Consider the following 21295-nt stretch of genomic DNA (forward strand, 5'->3'; position numbering starts at 1 on the left):
AGGGTGGATATCAAGGGGCCCTCCCCATTCTAGTTCCTCCCAAGCCCATGGGCAAACTGTCCTGATTCCACCATTCCTCTTCCTCAAAAGCAAACAAAAATTGCCTGCCAGTAGAGGTTCTTGGTGCATATGATGCTGAGTAACATTGAATTTTCTCCTCCCCCAGAATGTGGCACCCAAGAAATAGAAGTTGATTAAACATTAGAGGTTGTTGGATCCCTTAATTTAGGATTTATATGCTGAGGTTTGTAGCACCCAGAGCAGTGGACTTAAAATATTCAGATCCTACTCACAAGGGTCATTTTCATCATTGCTTTAACTTCCTTGAGTTTGAATCATCTCATGTGTAAATTGAGCACAGTGATGAATATTTGAGGACTCTTTAGATTCTTCAAGGCCTTCCGGAAGCATAAAACTTTGGTCAGGATAATACTAGGGAAAAACAGTCTAATTTTACACTTTCTATTAGCTATAGCTTATTTAGCTCTACATCTTACCTTGTTTCTTAGCTTTGCCATGTGACTGTTTCTGTTCTCAGCTTGTGGTCCATTCTGATCTTTCGGTTCTTTTCAGTCAGATGCAGGAAAGTTGATAAATGGTTATCTCCTTGATCAGCATGTATTTTTGCATATGTCTGTGCAGAAATTCTGGGTCAGGCAATTTCCAATGATTTGAGAAGACTCAGGAAAAGTAGGGTAGTTCTGCAGGAAAGCAGAAGTATAGTCCAGAAAGGAGTTTCCATGGAACTAAAGAGAGAGGAACCCAGCTCCTTGAGAGTTCCCTAATACTCTGTCAGCAACACTGCTATGAGATGCAACTGGTCAGTGGCCAGTAGCCTGAGCCCTGGGTTAATGCATCTTTTTACCCTTTACCTCAAGACACCTTATCACTGGTAAATACAAGATGCAGCTGCTGCTCTGACTGGCTGGTCTGTTGCTGAGATAAATGCCACCATGCAATACTGCTTTTCCAGACATGGTCTTCTTCATGCTCTGCACACAACCCCCATTCAGTCTCTCTTTACCTTCCTCCCACACCCACATAGTCCCTCCCTCCTTCAGTAGTTGCGCAGTAAACAAGCATTCCATCTGAGGGTCCCTGGAGGCCCAGAAGTTTTCATCTTTGCAATGCTTAGCCAGCTAAAGCAGGATTTTGTATAATCCATGAAGGCTAAGTTGGGGGAAATGAGCCTTTGATGATCAAGAACACACACATGTCCACAAGACCAAGCAAGAGATCATAGATTTTCAACAAAATCCCTCTAACAGCCCCTGGTCCAGATAGGTATGGCTTTGCATGTAAAGTAAATGGGTGAAAATGAGGGGCTTGCCAGTTCACAACTGCTACCAGTCACCACTGTGCCTGAAATTCCACCACTAAGATTATTCCTTCATGAATTTTCTCCTCCTGGGGCCTGTTAAAACACAAAGAGCCCAAAATCTGTTCTGAAAGAGATGTGAAAAGGTTTCTTCATGGTCAAATAAGTTTAGAGACACCAACATATTTTAGAACCTCCTGTGATAGGTAGAATAATGCCCCCCAAACATGTCCATATCCTAAACCACAAAACCTGTGAATATGTCACCTTATGTGGCAAAAAGGAACTTGGCAGATGTGATTTAGGTTCAGGACCTTGAGATAGAAAGGTTGTCCTGCATGGTCCGGATGGGCCCAATGTAATTACAGGAGCCCTCCAAGACAGATCTTCCTGACTAGTTAGAGAAAGATGTGGTAGCAGAGGATGGATCAGAGTGATGCTATATTGCTGGCTTTGGAGATGGAGAAAGGGGGCCTCTAATCAAGGAATAGCATTAAATACCTCTGAAAACAGGAAGAAAGGAAACAAATTCTCCTGAAGGATCTCCAGAAACACAGTCCTGCCAGCATCTTGTTTAGCCCAGTAAGACTCAAGTCAAACTTGTGATCTACCAAACTGAAGACAGTAAGTTTGTGCTGTTTTAAGACATTACGTTTATGGTAGTTTGTTACAGCAGCTATAGAAAACTAATACACCCTCTCCCCTAGAAGTTAATGGTGCACGTTGGCATAACAAGTCCCCTAGGGAGTCTTTCAGTAAAGATACCCACTTAACCCAGCATTTCAGAAACATTTCTGAACACCAAGCCTTATTCTCCTATAAGGTCTGCTAGAATCTTAGAAACATGATGTGGAAAATGCTGCATTAAAGCATTAACTGTTATAAACATCTTAGTGGAATTTAGTGCATATGTTTTCAATGGGATAATTGGGTGAGAGAGAATAGGACACTGGACAGGTAAGTTTTGATGGTCCAGCATGGAGGACTAAAGAGGTGAGGTGCAGGAACTCAGTGGAGAGTGTGGCAAATAGACAGAAGTAGGCACATGCCATAGAGAAACATCAGCTGCTACCCAACTTGTGTTTGTGTGCTCAATAGTTTGTGCCAAATCCTCCTGCCCTTCAGGTTCACCATCTTTCTAGGAAATTCCCCCTGACCTTCTCCTCTCCCCGAGACCTGGGTTAGAAGGTTCTCCTAAATGTTTCCATGGCCCCCTCTGTTTATTTGCCTCTGGCTGTGACAGCACTGTACTGAAATTGCCTGTTTGTTTGTCTCCCACTAGCCTGAGGTTCCTAGAGGACAAGAATCATATCTAGTTCACCATTTGCCTCTTCTGTGTAGCATTAACACTTGGCACACTGAGTACTCAGGCTGAGAATTTGTCTCATCCTCTTTGTACTATAAAGGTGTGTGAGCTTAATCCTGACTTTCTTCACAATTAGTGGGTGCCCGTATCACCACCTGGGCCCTGTGCTGGCCACCCAGCCATAGTCCAGCCTAACAAGAACTCATGTTCCAAATAAGACCATAGACCATCTTCTGTCCAACTTTTTTTTTTTACCTATCTCCTCTTTTCTGGAGAAACAAGCACAGGGTTTAGCCTGGTAAGACCATAGACCATCTTCTGTCCAACTTTTTTTTTTTTTTACCTATCTCCTCTTTTCTGGAGAAACAAGCACAGGGTTTAGCCTGGATGTATTCTATCTTGTACCACTGTTTATGGGATATCTGACAATGTTACAAGAAAGACTGAAATCAAAAGAGAAAATGCAACACTTCCAAGATGGTTTAGGGAGCAAGAGAAATTGAGGAGCTGTAGATGTACAAAGGACACCCTGGGGAAAGGCAACAAGGGGCTAGGTCAGTCCTGGTGTTCAGTAAGAGAAAAAATGAGCCACAGAGAGAATCCAATATACCACATCTCCCATAAACCAGGAAGCCTTCCTGGATGTAAAGGACTTGGAAGTAAAGGGAAACCAAAATTTCCCATGGGGAACTACCCCTTTTTCCCCTCACAGTCCCAAGGTGAAACTTATGATTAGAGCCTAATCGTTCAGGCTAGCTCAACTGATTGTTTGGGGAGAAGGGGCTAATCAGAGCGACTTCTGAGACCATACCTGGACCTGGAAGAATACAGTCCTAAAGCTGTTGTTCAATGGACAGTACCCATAAACCAACCTGACAAGCAGAGGTGAGAAATGCAGAGAAGGCCCATTCCTGACAGCACCACATGAGTCCTAGGTTAAGCGTCATTTGAAGCCTTTCACATATGAGCTGGTAAATTCCATTTTCTGAGTAAGCCAGTTTGAACTGTGTTTCCATTCCACTAAATTCAAATGTCCTGGTGACACAAAAGAAAGAAGAGGTTACATGGTATGAACAAAGATGGAGAAAGCTGGGGACCAAGAGGCAGAGAGCAGCTGACACTACCCACCCATCCCCGCTCCCCACTCTGGGAACTGCCACCACTCCCACCATCCCCACCATCATAGAGGACGACTCCCCTGGAGGTGGGTTTGTTCAAAAGACCCTGCTCCCCTGACCACAACTAAGCCCACCATTGTTTCTTCCTCAGGACACTGGAACTGGGACTAAAAAGTCCAGTGGAAGTAAAGGCTGGTGTCCTGAAGGGGAAATGAGGCAAAACCTTGGGAGCTGAGGCACAGCTGTATTTTCTGCCTGTGGACTTAGAGAAAGGCGGTATCATCACATCACAGATGAGGGAAGTTGAAGGTCAGAGAGACTACGCGGCTTGCCTAAGGTTGCACATTTGGTACGATTTTTACAGAACTAGAATCCAGCTTTTCTGAATTCAAGGGTTGGGCAGGAAACAGCTGGGTCAGAGCTACCTGAGAACTTTGGACACGTACAAGACTTGGGGTTGAAGGGGGGACCATAGCCTGGCCAGATACCCCAAAAAAGAGTCAGGCCAAATGCAAGCACTCAAAGATATCTATCTCCCTATACTCAAAACATCAAAGAAATTCTGGTGCTCAAAGTGTTCCTCGCTCCGCTCAGAGAGTGGCTTTAGAGTCCGGACTCACAGAGCACCTGCAGTGAATTTGTACTGCCCTACGCCTGCGGCACCTGGGCAGCCACAGATCGCGGAAACTTCAACTCCCATTATGCACCGGGACTGCACGTACTAAACCCCGAATAAACTACAAGCCCCAGAATTCCTTGGGACTGAGCCGCCAGTACCATGGGGCAAAGGGGCGTGGCCACGTCGTCCGCGCGGGACCGTTAAATTTGAAACTTGGCGGCTTAGATTGAGGGCTCGGGGTGGCGGGTTTGTGAGGGAGTCAGCTGCATGCTTTTGTCCGGTAGCACTCTAGTCGCTTCAACACCTCTAAGGGCAGGTTGCAGAAGGAAGCTCAGACGGTCTGTAGCCGTAAGGAAAGGCCTGCGGCAGGACGAGGGTCTGAGCCGGGAATGCAGGATGGCGGCGATGAAGAAGGAAGGGGGTTCTCTGAGGTAGGTATGGGAGAAGAGCTGCTGGGAGCTGGGCCTGCACGACCCCAGAATGTCTAGCAGATGGCAATTGCTCCGCTCAGAGCAGTGAAGGAGAGGACCGGCACCGTCGGAAGAGCGGGTCCAGCCGGAGCCTCCTGCCTGTTCACGTTGGACACCAAGGTGGAGGGGAAGACTCAGGATAAGCACTGACCTCGGCGGGTGAGGGCACGTGAGAATCTTGTAGCATCCAGCTTCAAAGCAGATAGGCTGTGGAACCCCAATGGTACAAAGAATTTGTAGTGTGGGCTGTGTTTGAATCTCCGCTCAGCCGTGCTAGCTGTTGACCTTGAACATGTCCTGATATGGAAAATGCTGATAAATTCGAAGTATTTGTAAAAAAAAAAAAAAAAAAGACAGAAAACTGCCTCCAAATAAGCGCTCAACAAATGGTAGGTGCTATGCCAATAGCATAGTTAGAAATCTAAAAAGCCTTTCTCTGCATGCTTGCTGCTTTTCCTTATATAATCAATTATTCTAGGTAGGAATTCTGTATGCGCTTTCATTATGTGGTCCATAATACGTAGATAAATGCCACGTCATGAGCTCCTTAATTAATGCAACAAATATTTATTGACCAGCTACTAAAGGCTGGGTACAGCAAATAAATTCTGGCTTGGGGTGAGGGTGGGGGCGACAGTAAACAAGACAAAAATTAGGTGGTATCGGTACTAAAAATATAAAGCGGTGGGGAGTAGGGGATGTTGGTGCACTTTTAGGTAGTTATGAACTGGGGACCTCACTGAGAAGGTGTCTTTTGGGTCAATACTTGAAGGAAACTCAAGAGCTAGTCATGCCTATATCTGGAGGAAGTACAAAGACCGGAGGGTGGGGGTTGGAGGAGGGATCTGCACCTGGTAAGTAGCCGGAGCAGAATGAACTAGGAAAGCAAAAGGGAATGAAGTGGAAAAAAAAAAAAAAAGTGGGTTGGAGGGGATGCAGGCACTGTAAGGGTTGGCTTTTACTCTGTAGTTGAAAGTCACTGGAAGATTTTGAGCCTAGGAAACATAGGCTTTGAAATGTAAGTGGGATCACTTTGGTTACAGTGTTGAAAAGCCTAAAGGCAGAAAAGGGTGGAAGCCGGGAGACCAATTAAGAGGTTATTGAAAAAATTCAGGCAAGAGAAGATGGCGGCTTGAGCCAGGCTGGAAACAGTGGAAATGGTGAAAAGAGGTTGATTTCTCATATATTTTGAAGGTAGAACCAACAGGATTTACTGAGTGACTTGGGGTCGGGGGAGGAAAAGGGGTATGTATCATGGTTGGCACTTGGCTTGAGCAACTGGAAAAATGAAATTGCCATTTATTTGAGATGAGGGAAGACTGTTGGAGGAGCAGTTTGGGAGGAGGCAAGAGGGGGAGGGAGGGAGCAGTCCCGGCTCATTTGGGGACATCTAGCTGAGATAGTTTAATTACTATTTTAAGAGCAAGAGAAGAAATTCAGATGAACTCAACAAACATTTATTCAGTGCTTACTAATATCAGATCCTGTATTAGACCATGAAGATACAAAAATCACATGGCCTATATAGTTACAGGATTCATATGATATAGTTAAAAAGATTTGAGTAGTTACAACCTAAATTATTAATCACTTACAGTATACTTTTTTAAATTGAAGTATAGAATATCAACTATACAATCTTTTATTGGATTCGTATACAACACAGTGGTTCAACAGTTATCCATATTCTTAAACCCTCACTCCCAGTAGTGCAGTTACTGTCAACATAGGAAGATATTACAGAATCATTGGCTATATCCATGCTGTACTGCTATCCCTGTGACCAACCTCTATTATGATTGAGAATTTTTGTGCCCCTTTATCCCCCTCCCCGATCTCCCCCATGCCTCCCAACCCCTTCCTCATGGTAACCACTAGTCACTTCTCAGTGCCTATGAGTCTACTACTGGTTCGTTCTGTTTTGCTTTGTATTTACGTTCCACAAATAAGTGAAACCATATGGTATTTGTCTTTCTCTGCTGCAGTTTACTTTCTTGAAGAGAGTTTTCAACTCTCATCTAGACTGAGGTCACATATACATATAACTTTTACTCCATTTTGAAGATTAGTGCCTATCTGTCTCTGTTTTAAACCCAGGGATAATATCTCAGCCAGAAGTAGGCTTCTACTTGACCATCACTGAAGTTCAGAGTATATACCCTTTATGGTAATTGCCTCCAAAAACTTGTGGAGATTCTCCCCACAGGCTTGATAGAATTGGGGCAGGGGGTGGGAAGTGTAGGGCAATTGTGACCAGTAAACTATTTTTGCCTGCTTCTGCTCTGGGCTACCTATATACATTAAACTTCAGTTTTAAGTCATCAGTTGAAAAATGGGATGTTAGTTTGATGAACAGTTTGCTAATTTTAAATTAAACTAGGTGATGCATTCAGTGGTAAGCATAGAAATGCTTTTTGACAAATTTATAAAACTTTTTTCCCTTCCTTTCTCCTTGCTTTAAACATTATTCCTATGGTACTGTCCAATGATGCCCTAGCCACATTCTCTTCCATGAAGCAGTACTACAGCCATAAACTTGGAAACCAGGTCACAGAAAGGCTCAGAAGCTTAGGGGTATTATAACATTACTAATGTACCAGACCACCATATTTAACCCAAAAATTATGAATAAAGACTTACCTGAAAACATTCACAATAATCTAGTGATGTAATACTCAATGTCAGTATCAGATTTACTTCAGTTTCCCTCCTTACAGTGAAGCCATGTCCTTGGAGGGAGATGAATGGGAGCTGAGTAAAGAAAACGTTCAACCCCTAAGGCAGGGGCGGATCATGTCCACACTTCAGGGAGCGCTGGCACAGCAAGAAGCTGCCTGCAACACTACTCTTCAGCAACAGAAACGGTGTGTAGAATAGTTGGGGCTCAACCTGTCATCATTCATTCCCAACTGTGGTAGGTAATGTGAGTGTCAATCCATGCAAGATGGAATAAGACATACTCTTCAAAAATTGGTGAATGAGCATCTGTTCCCCACCTGCTTTCTCATCACACAACAGCTTTCTAGAGATCCCAAGTGTGATTAAGAACAAGAGCTGTGGGCTCTCATTTATTTCATTGTGAAGCAACTAAACTCTTGTATCAATAGAAATACATCTTAATATAGGAAACAATGATAACAAAGTAAAGCAAGTATTACATTACAGTATTTCCCAAAAGTATTATGTCATTCTGGATCCCTAACAGAATTATGTCATGTTATGCCAGATCCCAAACAATTAACTCTGATAGTAATCAGTTGGAGAAATTGCTTCCTTGGATTCTGAGTACTGAAAGAAAGTGAATATGCTGTCTTTAGTACATACTCAATGATTAACTTTCTGTGAAAGTAGTTTTGAGAATGTGCCAGAAAGAGTGGTCTTCAAAGAGAATGTAAACCTCAGAGAAACTGATTTTATTTTAGAAAGTTTCTCATTAATTTAACTCTGGATAAAGAAAAGCTGAAAAATACAAATACATTATTGAAATGGACCTACAGAACTTGCTGTCCTTGACTAACACGTTTTGATAAATATGCTTTTTTCCAAAAAATAAGCTAAAGTACCAGTTTCTACCTTTAATCTCTGACAAAAGAATTTTGCCATCATTGGCAAATTATCATTAATTTGGTTATAAAAAATGAATATCTTTTTTTTTCATTAGGTCTTTAAAAGCATTGCATCTTATGATTTTGTTTCAGAGACAGTGGTGTTCTACTCTTAACTCTTCTTCCTAGCTTCTGTGACATTGTACTAGTTACTCCACTTCTCTAATCTACCTTTTTTCTTGTTGGCTTCTTACTGTATTTTACCTAAGTTCTTTTCTTTGCCAACTGTTCTGCTTCCATATTCAAATTTCCCAGGATTGTCTATTATTTTTCATCTCTTAGTTGCCTTCTAAATGTCTATCTACCTGTAACATGTAAGTAGGTTAATATTTTACTAATATATTAAATACTGAATCTCTTCTCTTATAAATGACCTTCCTTTTTTTCTATTTCATTTTGGTTAATGGCACCAAAACTCACCTGAATGATCTTTCACACGGTTCTCTCACCCTCATTTTATTTAGTCAATTACTAAGGACCAGTGCCTTTTTTTTTTTAAGTATAATTTACACTCAGTGAAATGCTCAGATTTTTAAGTATATTGTTTAATCAGGTTTGACATGCATTTACAGACACAGAACATTTTTATTACCTCAGAATGTTCTCTCACGCCCCTTCCCAATCTTCTTCCCCTCCTTCACAAAGCAATCTGTGATCAGATTTCTATCACCATAGGTCACTTTTGCTTATTTTAGAATTTCATATAAATAGAATCTTACAGTTCTTTGACTGTAGGTTTTTTAGGCATTTTCATGTTGCATTAACAGGAGATTGCTCCTTTGCATTACTGAGTAGTATTTCATTTGCTTACCTATTCATCAGTTGATGGACATTTAGATTCTTACCAGTTTTGTGCTCTTATAAATAAGGCTGTGGACATTCTTGTACAAGGCTTTTTGTGGGCATAGATTTTCATTTCTGATGGAATAGAATTGCTGGGTAGTAGAGTAAATGTATATTCAATTTTTAAAGAAACTTCCAGTGTCCCAGAGGTTGTAACATTTTACACTCCTACCAGTAATGTATGAGAGTCTACTTGCTCCAAATTCATTTCCCGTATTCAGTGGTGTCAGTCTTTTTCGTTTAAGTCGTTCTAGTGGGTGTGTAATAGTATCTCTATGGTTTTTACTTCTTCCCATTCCCCAGGTGACTGATGATGGTGAGCACTTTTTCACATGTTTATGGCCTTTTATATATTTTCTGTGCTGTATTTGTGGAAATATTTTGCCCAATTTTAAAATTAGATGGCATGAGTTCTTTACATAATCTGTATATAAGCCCTTTATCAAATATATGTGTTGCAAATATTTTCTCCTAGTCTGTGGCTGTTTCCTTGGTGGTATTTTTTGGGAAGTAGAGAAGTCATTAATTTTGGTGAAGTTTAGTGTTTTTCTTTTTTGATTAGTGCTTTTTGTGTCTTCTGTAGGAGATCTTTGCAAAGATCCAAAGTTGCAAAGAAATTCTGTGTTTTCTTCTAGTAGATTTTTGTTTTAGCTTTTATGTTTAGGTCTATGATTCATCTTAAATTTATCCTTTGTACGGTGTGAAGTTGGAGTAAATGCTCTCCCTCTCACCCCCTTATGAATATCTAGCTGTTCTGCCTCCATTTGTTGAGTTTGTTTGCCTTTTTTCCCCCCTTTCCCTCTTTAATTGCTTTGGGACTCTTGTCAAAAAAAAAAATCACTTGATTGTCTGGTCTGTCTGTTCTGCCATTGATCTAATTGTCTATTCTTTCACCAATTACATATTGTCTTGATTAGCTTTATATAATGAATTTTGAAGTCAGGTGGAGTGAGTTATCCAACTTTTGTTGTTCTTTTTCAAAACTGTTTTGGCTATTCTTGGTCCTTTGCCTTTCCAAACAAATTTAAAATCACCTTGTTAGTTTCTGGAAAAGCCTTCTGAGATTTTGGGTGGATTACATTGACTCTGTTTTGGAATAGAAGTTATTTAGTTAAATTTGGAAGATTGCTGATTTTTATAAATAGTGTCTTGGATTTTTTTTTTTTTCACCATTTCTGCAGGCAATTCCCTCATCTCATGTTTCAGTCACCATATTAGCTTCATAATCGTGGCCCCTTTTCTAGTTTCCCTTATTCTTATAATGTTACTTGATCAACCTTTTGGAATTTTTACTTACCATTTTCAAGATACTCTCCAGTTAAAGAAGTAGTAGTGACTTGAGCAACTGGTATCCAAAGTGTTTAAATGTGCATTTAAAGCATGCCCTTATCTCTCCAGAGAGCTCCATTTATTCCCAATACTGACTTTATGTATAATTCAATCTCCTCTGGATAAACTCTCCTACTTTCACAACTTTATTCAATACTGGTTTCCCTCTTGAAAACTCCCCCTTTCTTTCAAATCTTATGGCTCCTTCAGAGTCCCACCTTCTGAGGCTTCTGCTTTGATACTTCCTTTTGCCTTCTTAAAGCCTTTACTGTCCATTCTTTGCAATTGCAAAGAATACTTTGTATTGTGAATTTTTCATTTGTGTACCTTTTCTTATTAAATTATAAATTCCTTTGTGTCAGGAACTATTTTATTATATCAAACATAACCCCTTATATAGTTTTTACTGATTAAACACTTATCTAAATTGTGGTTTATTACCCAATACTTCTCTTCTATTCTAGTTAGTCAGTCTTAATTAAGTCTTAACCCTCTGCCTTTTCCAGCTCTTTACAAACTCTTATGTTACACGTTCTTTGAAGCACTCCCCAGTTTATATATGGTATTATTCTCTGACTAGTGTTCCCATGGAATTTTTCCTTAAGATTCTTATTTCTATATATTTGTGTGTTTGTGTTCGGTTTGTTCAATATAAAATAATATGTGTATATATAAAATAATAGCTATCATTTATTGAGCATGTAATATGTCTAAACACTTTGCACTCACACTAATCAACCTAATAAGATAATTGGGTATACTATTGTGTCCCCCCTTACCTGGGGATTTTGTTTTCCGTAATTTCAGTTACCCATGGTCAACTGCATCCTGGAAGCAGATGATCCTTCTTCTGACATTGTCAGATCAATAGTAGCCTAACGCTATGTCAAAATGCCTATGTCATTCACTTCCCTTCATCTCATCACATAGTCATTTTATCATCTCATATCTCAAGAAGAAGGGTGAGTACAGTACAGTAAGATATTTTGAAAGAGAAAGAGACCACACTCATAACTTTTATTATGTTTTAATTGTTCTATTATTATTATTGCTGTTAATATCTTACTTTAATGATCAGTTAAAGTTTATCATAGTTATGTTTGTATAGAAAAAAACACATGGTGTATGTAGGGTTTGGTACTATCTGCTGTTTAGGCATCCACTGGAGAATTTGAAACATATCCTCCTTGTGAATAAGGGGGAACTCCTGTATTATTATCCCCTTTTGACAGATGAGGGACCTGAAAACAGATAAATAGCTTGTCCAGTGTCACTCAGCTAGTAATTAGTGGAGCTGCATTTGAATTTAGAGAGTCTTGTTCCAGAGCTTTAGACTGCTGTGTAATACTGCTTTTCTATATGTTGTCTTGGTATTTGTTTTTCTAGTTTCTGCATGTTTTATCACTCCTGTTATATTAGGCAGAATCCTAATTATTTCTATTTTTCTTTCTGTTTAACAAACCCACAAACTCCAGTGCAGTTATCAAAATTGGTATTAAACACTTAATATGTGAATAAAAGTAGAGGTGATACTTGTTCATTTGGCTGTAATCACTATTGTTTACGCTAATATTTCTGTTTAAATTTCAGGGCATTTGAATCTGAAATTCGATTTTACACTGGAAATGACCCTCTGGATGTTTGGGATAGGTGGGTCTTTTTTACTTAACAAGGGCAGTAGAAGCTTAACACGTGAGACCTCATGGTGCTGCCTCTCATATTGGGATGTACAGAACAGTGTGTCAGAGCAGAAAGTGATGTCTTGAAGACACAGACAGAATAATCATAGTGTTTCTTCCTGAGGTGTTTAAGACTGAAGAAATTTCAAGTTTGTGGCATGCAACTGTGAGCTACTCCCTTCTATCCCCACTGCCATTATTTCCCAGAGACACACATTAATAATATTTGGGAAAGTTTGAGGGATACAGACCTAGCAGTGTCATTGAGGATCTCTAAATAAACAATGAAGTATTTCTACTTGAAAAAGTCCATTATGGGTGTTGGTTTAAGAACACAAGTACATGCTAAACTTTAAAAATATTCTTTTTCTTTTCTTCCTATTCAGGTATATTAATTGGACAGAGCAGAACTATCCTCAAGGAGGGAAAGAGAGTAATATGTCAACATTGTTAGAAAGAGCTGTAGAAGCCCTGCAAGGAGAAAAACGGTATTATAGTGATCCTCGATTTCTTAGTCTCTGGCTTAAATTGGTAAGTCTTTCTGAAGTGCCATTTGAGTTTAATATACTAAACCATGAGATTTTCTCTAGAGCTATCTGGTACACCAAAACAATGGTAAAACCTGAGCCATTTAATAGATACTAAACATTTGATAAATATTCAGCATTCAATAAATGTTTCTACTTTAAAGATGGATTTTAATATAGTTTTTTTACTCCTTTAAAAGTGATCATAAGGCATGTATACTCCTTCATGGGAGTATAGGTTGTCTATTTATTGTAAACATAATTGAGCCACACAACTCCTGGAGGAGGATGGGTAAGACCCAACATATGGCAGGAGTATGATTGCTTGGGAAAAAGCTTTTGTATGTGATTCTGGTATCCCTTTCTCCCCTTTTGGAGAATCATCACAATAAAAAAAGTGATGTTTAATTCTTCATTTGTCTTTGGGCTTTTTTGGTTGTATACTGCTACATCCAGATCTTTGTACAGTCTCAACTTTGACATGTAGTGCTTTTGTTTCTATAATACTCTTGAGGTTTTTTTTTTTTTTTTATGAAATCATCTTCATTAATTTCATTGTTTTTATCCTAACAGAAACTAGAGAAAGTAAGTGATAAATATTTAGGATAGCATGTTAGATAATAGATAATTAGATAATGGTTAATTAGTACTTATAAAAATAAATTTTTAAAAGTAAATTATAAAAAATAAGTGATTAGGTAAGTCTAAACAATATTACAAGCATAATATGGTAAAATAATGACACTTGAAATTGATAAAATTTTTAGCTAAAATATATCTCTTGAGGAGGGCTTTTTTTTTTTTTTGAGAGGGCATCTCATATTTATTGATTAAATGGTTGTTAACAACAATAAAATTCTGTATAGGGGACTCAATGCTCAATGCACAATCATTAATCCATCTCAAGCCTAATTCTTGTCAGTCTCCAATCTTCTGAAGCATAACGAACAAGTTCTTACATGGTGAACGAATTCTTACATAGTGAATAAGTTCTTACATGGTGAACAGTACAAGGGCATTCATCATAGAAACTTTCGGTTTTGATCACGCATTATGAATTATAAACAATCAGGTCAGATATGAATATTCCTTTGATTTTTATACTTGATTTATATGTGGATCCCACATTTCTCCCTTTATTATTATTATTATTTTTATTTTTAATAAAATGCTGAAGTGGTAGGTAGATGCAAGATAAAGGTAGAAAACATAGTTTAGTGTTGTAAGAGAGCAAAATTGTAGATGATCAGGTGTGTGCCTGTAGACTATGTGTTAATCCAAGCTAGACAAGGGCCTTAAAACATCCACGGATGCAGATTTCTCTCAAAACAGGGGGGGTGAGGTTCTAAGTCTCACCACTGTTGATCCCCGATTTCTCACCTGATGGCCCCCCTGCGACTGTGCCTGTCTTAGGTTGTTCCTCCCTTGAGGAATCTTACCCATCTCTGGCTAACCAGTCATCTTCCGGGGCCATACAGGGAGATGTAAAGTTGGTAAGTGAGAGAGAAGCCATATTGTTTGAGAAGGTTAGCTTTTTACTTCTTTGCAGATTTATGGAGGAGGGCTTATTTTAAACTTCAGATAGTTACTAGTGAAGGAAATTAGGTGAATCCTGAAGGCATAATGTATCTTGATTTCTGCCAGACATTTGATATGTCTTGGCATCCTTGACAAGTTGGAGAAATTACCTTAGGAATATTAGTTACAGGAATTTATAACAGGATGGCACCCAAAGAATGCTAAACAGATTTGTGAGCATAGAGACTATGGTCCCTGGTGGGGACCATACTAATGAATTCTGTTCTTCATTCCATCCTATATAATATTCTTATCCTGTATGTTATTCTTATTTGTGATTTATTAAAAGGTTGCAATTTTTTGTGATTTATGAAAAGGTTAGAACCATTAAAAACTTTTACCAAGTGACTCTTAATCCCAGGATTCTGTGATTGTATTTAGTTGAAGCTATTAAAAGTAACAATTAGAATAATTTCTTTGTTCACTTATGCTAACCTGGTGCTAGTACTGAAGAGCAGTGACATTATCATAAAGTAAGAAGCATAGCCTAGACCCCTACTACTGAACAAATGGTCTGCAGACTGTTCAAGATACATACAAAAATTCAGAGCAAGCATTTAGACATTTGTTAACAATTTGACATTGCCACAATATCAAGTGTATCATCATTTCTCTAGTAACTTCCATTTTTATTGTATTCTTAAAAAATAATCAGTCCCGGAAGATGACTCATTAGCCAGAGACGGGTAAGATTCCGCAAGGGAGGAACAACCTAAGACAGGCACAGTCGCAGGGGGGCCATCAGGAGAGAAATTGGGGATCAACAGAGGGGAGGCTTAGAACCTAACCCCCTCCTGTTTTGAGAGAAATCTTCTGCATCCGTGGATGTTTTGTTGCCCTTGTCTAGCTTGGATTAATACTTAGTCTATAGGCACACACCTGATCATCTACATTTACCCTCTTACAGCACTAAATTATGTTTTCTACCTTTATCTTGCATCTACCTACCACTTCAGCATTTTATTAAAAAAATTATAAAATAAGGGAGAAATGTGGGATTCACATATAAATCAAGTATAAAAATCAAACAAATGATCATATCTGACTTGATTGTTTATAGTTCATGATGCGTGATCAAAATCGAAAATTTCTGTGATATGACTGCCCTTGCACTGTTCACCATGTAAGAACTTATTCACTATGTAAGAACTTGTTCACCGTGTAAGAACTTGTTTGTTATGCTTCAGAAGATTGGAGACTGTTGAGAAATAGGCTTGGGGTTGATTAATGACTGTGTATTGAGTCCCCTATACAGAATTTTATTGTTGTTAACAACCATTTGATCAATAAATATGAGAGATGCCCTCTCAAAAAAAATAAAAATAATCAACAACAGAATGGAAACTTAAACATACACACACACACACATACCCACCCCCCAAAACTGGCCCTTTCACCACAGGTAATCAGAAGAAGCACTGGTCTAGACAACCCTCAAATTCAAATGATCAGCCCTAGAATCATCAGCAATAATTTAAACTTTGTACATAGTTAATATGGTGCATATTAAACTATTTTGCTGTCTTTTTCTTTATGCAGTGGTCAAGAGAAGTAACTTATGGGTTCCTCGTACTACTACTTTCTTTTGCTTTGCAGGAAGATTCCTCTAGCCAGTTATTTTTGTAAGAGATAGCTATAACCTAGCTAAGAAATTAGAAAATATCTAGAATTTTTAGTTAAAAGTGTAAAATTGGCTTAGTTTGGCCTTTAGGAGTTACCAAAGAGATCTGCTTCACATTTTCCTTTTCTTTGTGTTATTTCTTAAGCATTCTCATTCAGCACTCTGGAATAACATGATCCTTTTTGGCTATCCAGTGCTGAACCAGGGCTATTCAGAAATCCATTAATGAAGTGAAATCAATGTTAAGCTTTATTTAGGTAGTAGCAAATCAAGGACTGGATCTTACACTGATAACACTTTCAGAATTATGATTTTGCTTAAAACACCATCACATGGGAAAACATCACTAACTTGGATAAGCAGAAAAACTCCACTTACTGAATTAATATAAAATTGAACTATAAAACACTAATTGTTATTGTTAAAAATATAAATGGAACATTTCATTTATTCAACCTTTTTCTACTAGACTCTGGTTAGAGAATGTTTTCCACCTTTGTGGAGTTTACTTTTTATGGAAGACACATGTTAAGCTTTTTATTGTAAGTGTAACAAAAGAGAAAGAGGGGGTGTATTGAGTTGTGTAGGAAGGAATTCATACAAGGAGGACTTAATCTAAGCTAGACAGCCAGGAATAGGAGAGATACACAAGAAAATCATTTAGTAAATAAATAGGAAAAAATGTTAGCTTCCCTAGTAAAAGAACTCCTAAGTAGAACACTGAAATGCCATTTTTATATGAAATTAGAAGCTTTTAAAATTAAATATTTTCTATGAAATAGTATTTGGGAATAACTACTAGCATTTGAAATCTCTTTGCACAAATCTCTTAAAGCAGTTTGTTACTTTTTTTTTCAAGTACCCTGGTCCTGCAAGAAGCAATAAGGGCTAATAATAAACAGACAGTACTCTGAGAAACAGGAAATATAGTTCCATTTATGACTTCACTATGGTCTGCCATGGAATTTTGAGCAGCTTCAGTCTGCTGCCCTGTGGTTTGGGTCGCAAGGTGCCCTCTGAACCTTTCAGAGGCAAGGGTTAGGTTTCTTGTTTTTTGGTTTTTGGTTTTTTTGGTATCATTAATCTACAATTACGTGAGGAACATTATGTTTACTAGACTCCCCCCTTCACCAAGTCCCCCTCACAAACCCCATTACAGTCACTGTCCATCAGCGTAGTAAGATGCTGTATAATCACTACTTGTCTTCTTTGAGTTTGTTACTTTTTAACTAGTTTTACTTCAAGGAATTTATCTTAAGGGAACAGTGTAAAACATGAAAGGTTGTATGCATGAAGATATTTGTTATAGAATTATTTATAATTGTGCAAAATTAGGAGTTGTTTATCCCCAAAATAGGGAAATAGTTAAATGATGAAAGATCTACTAGATGGGACATTATTCACCCATTTAAAAGTAATAATGAAGAGTAAGCAGCAGCATGGAAAAATGGACGATGCACTGTTAAGTGGAGAAAAACCAATTTTATGAAAATTAAATCTTTTTTGTTGTTGTTATTTTTGGTTTTTAATTAAAGCCATCCTACTAGATGTAAAGTGGTATCACATTGTGGTTTTAATTTGTATTTCCTTAATGACCTGTGATTTTGAACATCTTTTGCTTGTTGGCCACTTGTTTACCTTCTTTGGAGACATCTATTCTAGTCCTTTGCTCATGTTTAAATTGGGTTGTTTGTCCTTTTTTTGTTGAACTGTGAGAGTTCTTTGTATTTTCTGGATATTAAACCTTTATCAGATCTGTAATTTGCAGATATTTCTCTTGCATTCTGTAGGTTGTCTTTTCACATTCTTGCACAATATGATCTCTGTCTTTTTTTGTGGGCTCACTAGCTTTTTTTTTTTCATTATTAAGGTGTCATTGATACACAATCTTATGAAGGTTTCACATATGAAGATTAAATCTTTATAAAATGATAAAAAATCCTTTTATCCTGTGTAAGATGTATGTTCCTTTTTTTTCCTGAAGGAACAAAAAGACTGAAGAAGATAGATCACTGTTAATAGTGTAGAATTTTTAGTAGACCCCCCCACTTCTTGCTACTAGCATTATCTACAATTTACCTGGTTTTACAAGGTCCTTTCTAAAATACAGATTTGACCATGTCATTCCTTTGCATAGAGCTCTCCCACTGCAACATATATTACAGTGACTGTCAGTTAAATTTAAAGTTGATTAGTTTGACATTCAAGACCTGTCATACCTTTTTTTACAAACTAATACCTTACCTATACCCCCCAAAACTTAGCCTTTTCTGTCTTCATTTATGGTATTTTCTCTGTCTAGAATGCCTTTCCTTTCCCAGTCTCTACCTGATGTAAGTCTATGCTTCCTTCAAGGCCACACAAATGTCATGCCTTCGTTCCTCCTCTTCCCTTTTCTTACAAATTAATCTTACTTTTGTCTAATTTTTATGTCCTCCCCATATAGTCCTTATAACTTCAAATTATAATACATTTTTTTCAATGCAGAAACTACATATAGTATCTGCAGTGATTGGTACTCAATAGACACTTGGTATGTAAGCAGAAATTGGTTAACTGTTAAAGCTTTTAATTTGTTACAGGGGCATTTATGCAGTGAGCCTTTGGATATGTACAGTTATCTACACAACGAAGGAATTGGTGTTTCACTTGCTCAGTTCTATATCTCATGGGCTGAAGAATACGAAGCTAGAGAAAACTTTAAGAAAGCAGATACAATATTTCAGGAAGGGATTCAACAGAAGGCTGAACCACTGGAAAGACTGCATTCCCAGCACCGGTAAACTGATGCTCTGAAGTTTATTTCTGAAACTAATAGATATAAATGGTTTTTTTTGCATCTGAACAAAGGGCTCTCCAAGGATCGGCAAGTTTACTTGGTTACTGTTGAGTTTTTAAAAAGACATATTTAAATATTTAATATACAGTAAAATCCATTCTGGTGTACGGTTCTATAAGTTTTTATAGATGAATAGTCATATAACCATTACCATGATCAAGATACAGAGTAGAATCATACCATAAAGAATTCATTCCCTCATGTTATCCCTTTGTACCTGCTCTCACTCCCAACACCTGGGGAATATGTTTGCAAATGATATGTTTTTACCTTTATCTCATAGAGCATCATTATAGCTGCTTTAAAATTTCTGTCTGAAAATTCCAACACCTGGATCATCTTGATGTTGGCATGTATGAATTGTCTTTTCCTCTGAAAATTGGTTGTAGTGTCCTGGTTCTTTGTGTGTCAAGTAATTTTGGATTATATCCTGGACATTTATCCTGGTACTAGACTGGGTCCTGTTGGTTGGTATTTCTAGAGAATGTTAATGTCTTGGTAGACAACCATCTTCAGATATCACAAGTTCTCTCTCATCTTATGTGGGTAGTGGTTCCAGTGTCAGCTTTATTTTCAAGACCTTTGTGTCTATCCCATGGTGTGTTGTTCAGGGGTTAGTCTAGAACTTGGGTACTGTTTATATCATAGTTCAGTCTCAAAGCCTTTTCTGTGCTGCTTTGAGCCTGCCCTGTGTATGCATAGCTCAAGAGTAAGTCCAGGGTTTGTGCCGATTCATGTACAGGATTAGGCAATGTCTTTTTCAGCTCATTCTCTCCAGTATTTCTCCCATACTCCATGGTCCTCAGAGTCCCATTTTCCCAGACCTCTGGCAGAGAGATGAGGTTTCTGTAGTTTTAGCTTCCTACACCACCATTGCAGCAATTCAAAACCACCAGAGAAAAGAGAAGAAAAAAACAGGAAACAACCCCGTGTAGGTCATTTCTTCAACTTTGACTCCTCTCCACAGTCCACTTGCTTTTGTTTACTTTTCAGAAGCCTCAGTTGCTTTTTTGTATTTTGACTAGAGTTTTTAATTCTAATCAGAAAGGGGGCCATTGTGGGCTTACTCCCTTCACCAGCATTTGCAGTTTGTTTTTTTACCTTTTTGATAATACTTAAAACTTTGTCAACAGTGTAAGAAGTTTAGTCTTCAAACATCTGCCAGCTTTGCTAAAGTAAAACATCATGTTGGATGCAACTTCATTTCATATGAAATGGTTCATAAGGATCAGGAAAATTCATGGAGTTGGGGGAGCAATGAGAAGGAGAAGCAGTGATAAAATAGATGTGGCAAGATGTTAACAATCTGAATCTAGGTTAAGGGTATATGGGTGCAGATTAACTCTTTCCACTATTTTGTAAGTTTTATAATAAAAAGTTTATGGGAAACTCTGATCTTAATAAATTCTATAATCTTAATCACCCTGATTCTATCCTCAAAATCAACATAATGGTGCTCTTCAGAGTATTTTTAATTGATCAAACTTGGACATTTAAAGGGGGAGTTAAATCTTTAGTCAAAACTTTCTCTGATTTCAAGGTGGCTTTCTTTATTCTTGAGAGAATAAACACTTTCTAGTTCTATATATTTCCTAACCCTTGTTGTTTTTTTTTAACAGTTTAAGAATTTTGAATCTGGTCATTAGTGTTCATCTCAGCAAAGTAATTGTCCATTCTTTTGCTTTAGGCAATTCCAAGCTCGAGTATCTCGGCAAACTCTATTGGCACTTGAGAAAGAAGAGGAGGAGGAAGTTTTTGGGTCTTCTTTACCACAACGAAGCACACTGGCTGAACTCAAAAGCAAAGGGAAAAAGACAGCAAGAGCCCCAGTCAGCCGTGTAGGAGGTGCTCTCAAGGGTAAGTTTGTTAAGTGTTATGAGAATTTCTTAGTCTCTGGTGGTAGGCAAATTATGTAAAGAGATAATGGATAAATATATGTGTGAACACCATCCTAGATTTCTGAGTACTAGGTAACAAAAAGAAGGAAGCCTAAGGAAAGCTGAGATGACGGTGTGCAGTAAAACCAAAACATGTCCATAGTTTTATTTCTTAAGAAAAACTTAAATGCATAGGCAGTATCAAGAGTTTCTGAGTTTGAGTAGCTAACTGAAAGAAGATATGCAATAATATAGCAAGTATTGTCAGAGTAAAGTTTACATATACCAAAGCCCCAGGGAATGTATTAACATTGTCTTTAACTTTTTGGGGTCAGAAATTGGACCCCTCTTTTTTAGGGAAATTTTAGGTTCACAAGAAAATTGAGCAGAAGGTACAGAGAGCAATAGGCTTTCATTAACTAATTTTTTAGCTAAACCAAATTTTTAGCTAACTAAATTTTATTACCTAATTTTAATATTAACAGACATGTAGAGCAGAATTGCTTTCAATCTCTTACCCTTTTGTGGTATCAAATTATGAATATTCAGAATGTTCCTTAGAGAGC

At 38.0% G+C, this 21295-nt stretch overlaps 1 protein-coding gene across 3 annotated transcripts in view; it reads left to right on the top strand.

Annotated features, from left to right (window-relative positions):
* Positions 1–4559: 4559 nt before the first annotated feature.
* Positions 4560–21295, top strand: part of BUB1B (BUB1 mitotic checkpoint serine/threonine kinase B) — a 48479-nt gene continuing 31743 nt past the window's right edge. For 2 of the 3 annotated variants that reach the window (XM_017667718.3, XM_073211626.1), the window contains exons 1-6: positions 4560–4792; positions 7549–7695; positions 12199–12258; positions 12674–12818; positions 18596–18792; positions 20540–20709. In XM_017667718.3, coding sequence (XP_017523207.3) covers positions 4629–4792; positions 7549–7695; positions 12199–12258; positions 12674–12818; positions 18596–18792; positions 20540–20709 — 883 coding nt within the window. In that variant the 5' untranslated portion in view covers positions 4560–4628. The other variant, XM_073211625.1, reaches the window with a different exon arrangement.

Source organism: Manis javanica, chromosome 8 (genome assembly GCF_040802235.1).
Source record: "Manis javanica isolate MJ-LG chromosome 8, MJ_LKY, whole genome shotgun sequence".
Taxonomy (NCBI): Eukaryota; Metazoa; Chordata; class Mammalia; order Pholidota; family Manidae; genus Manis; species Manis javanica.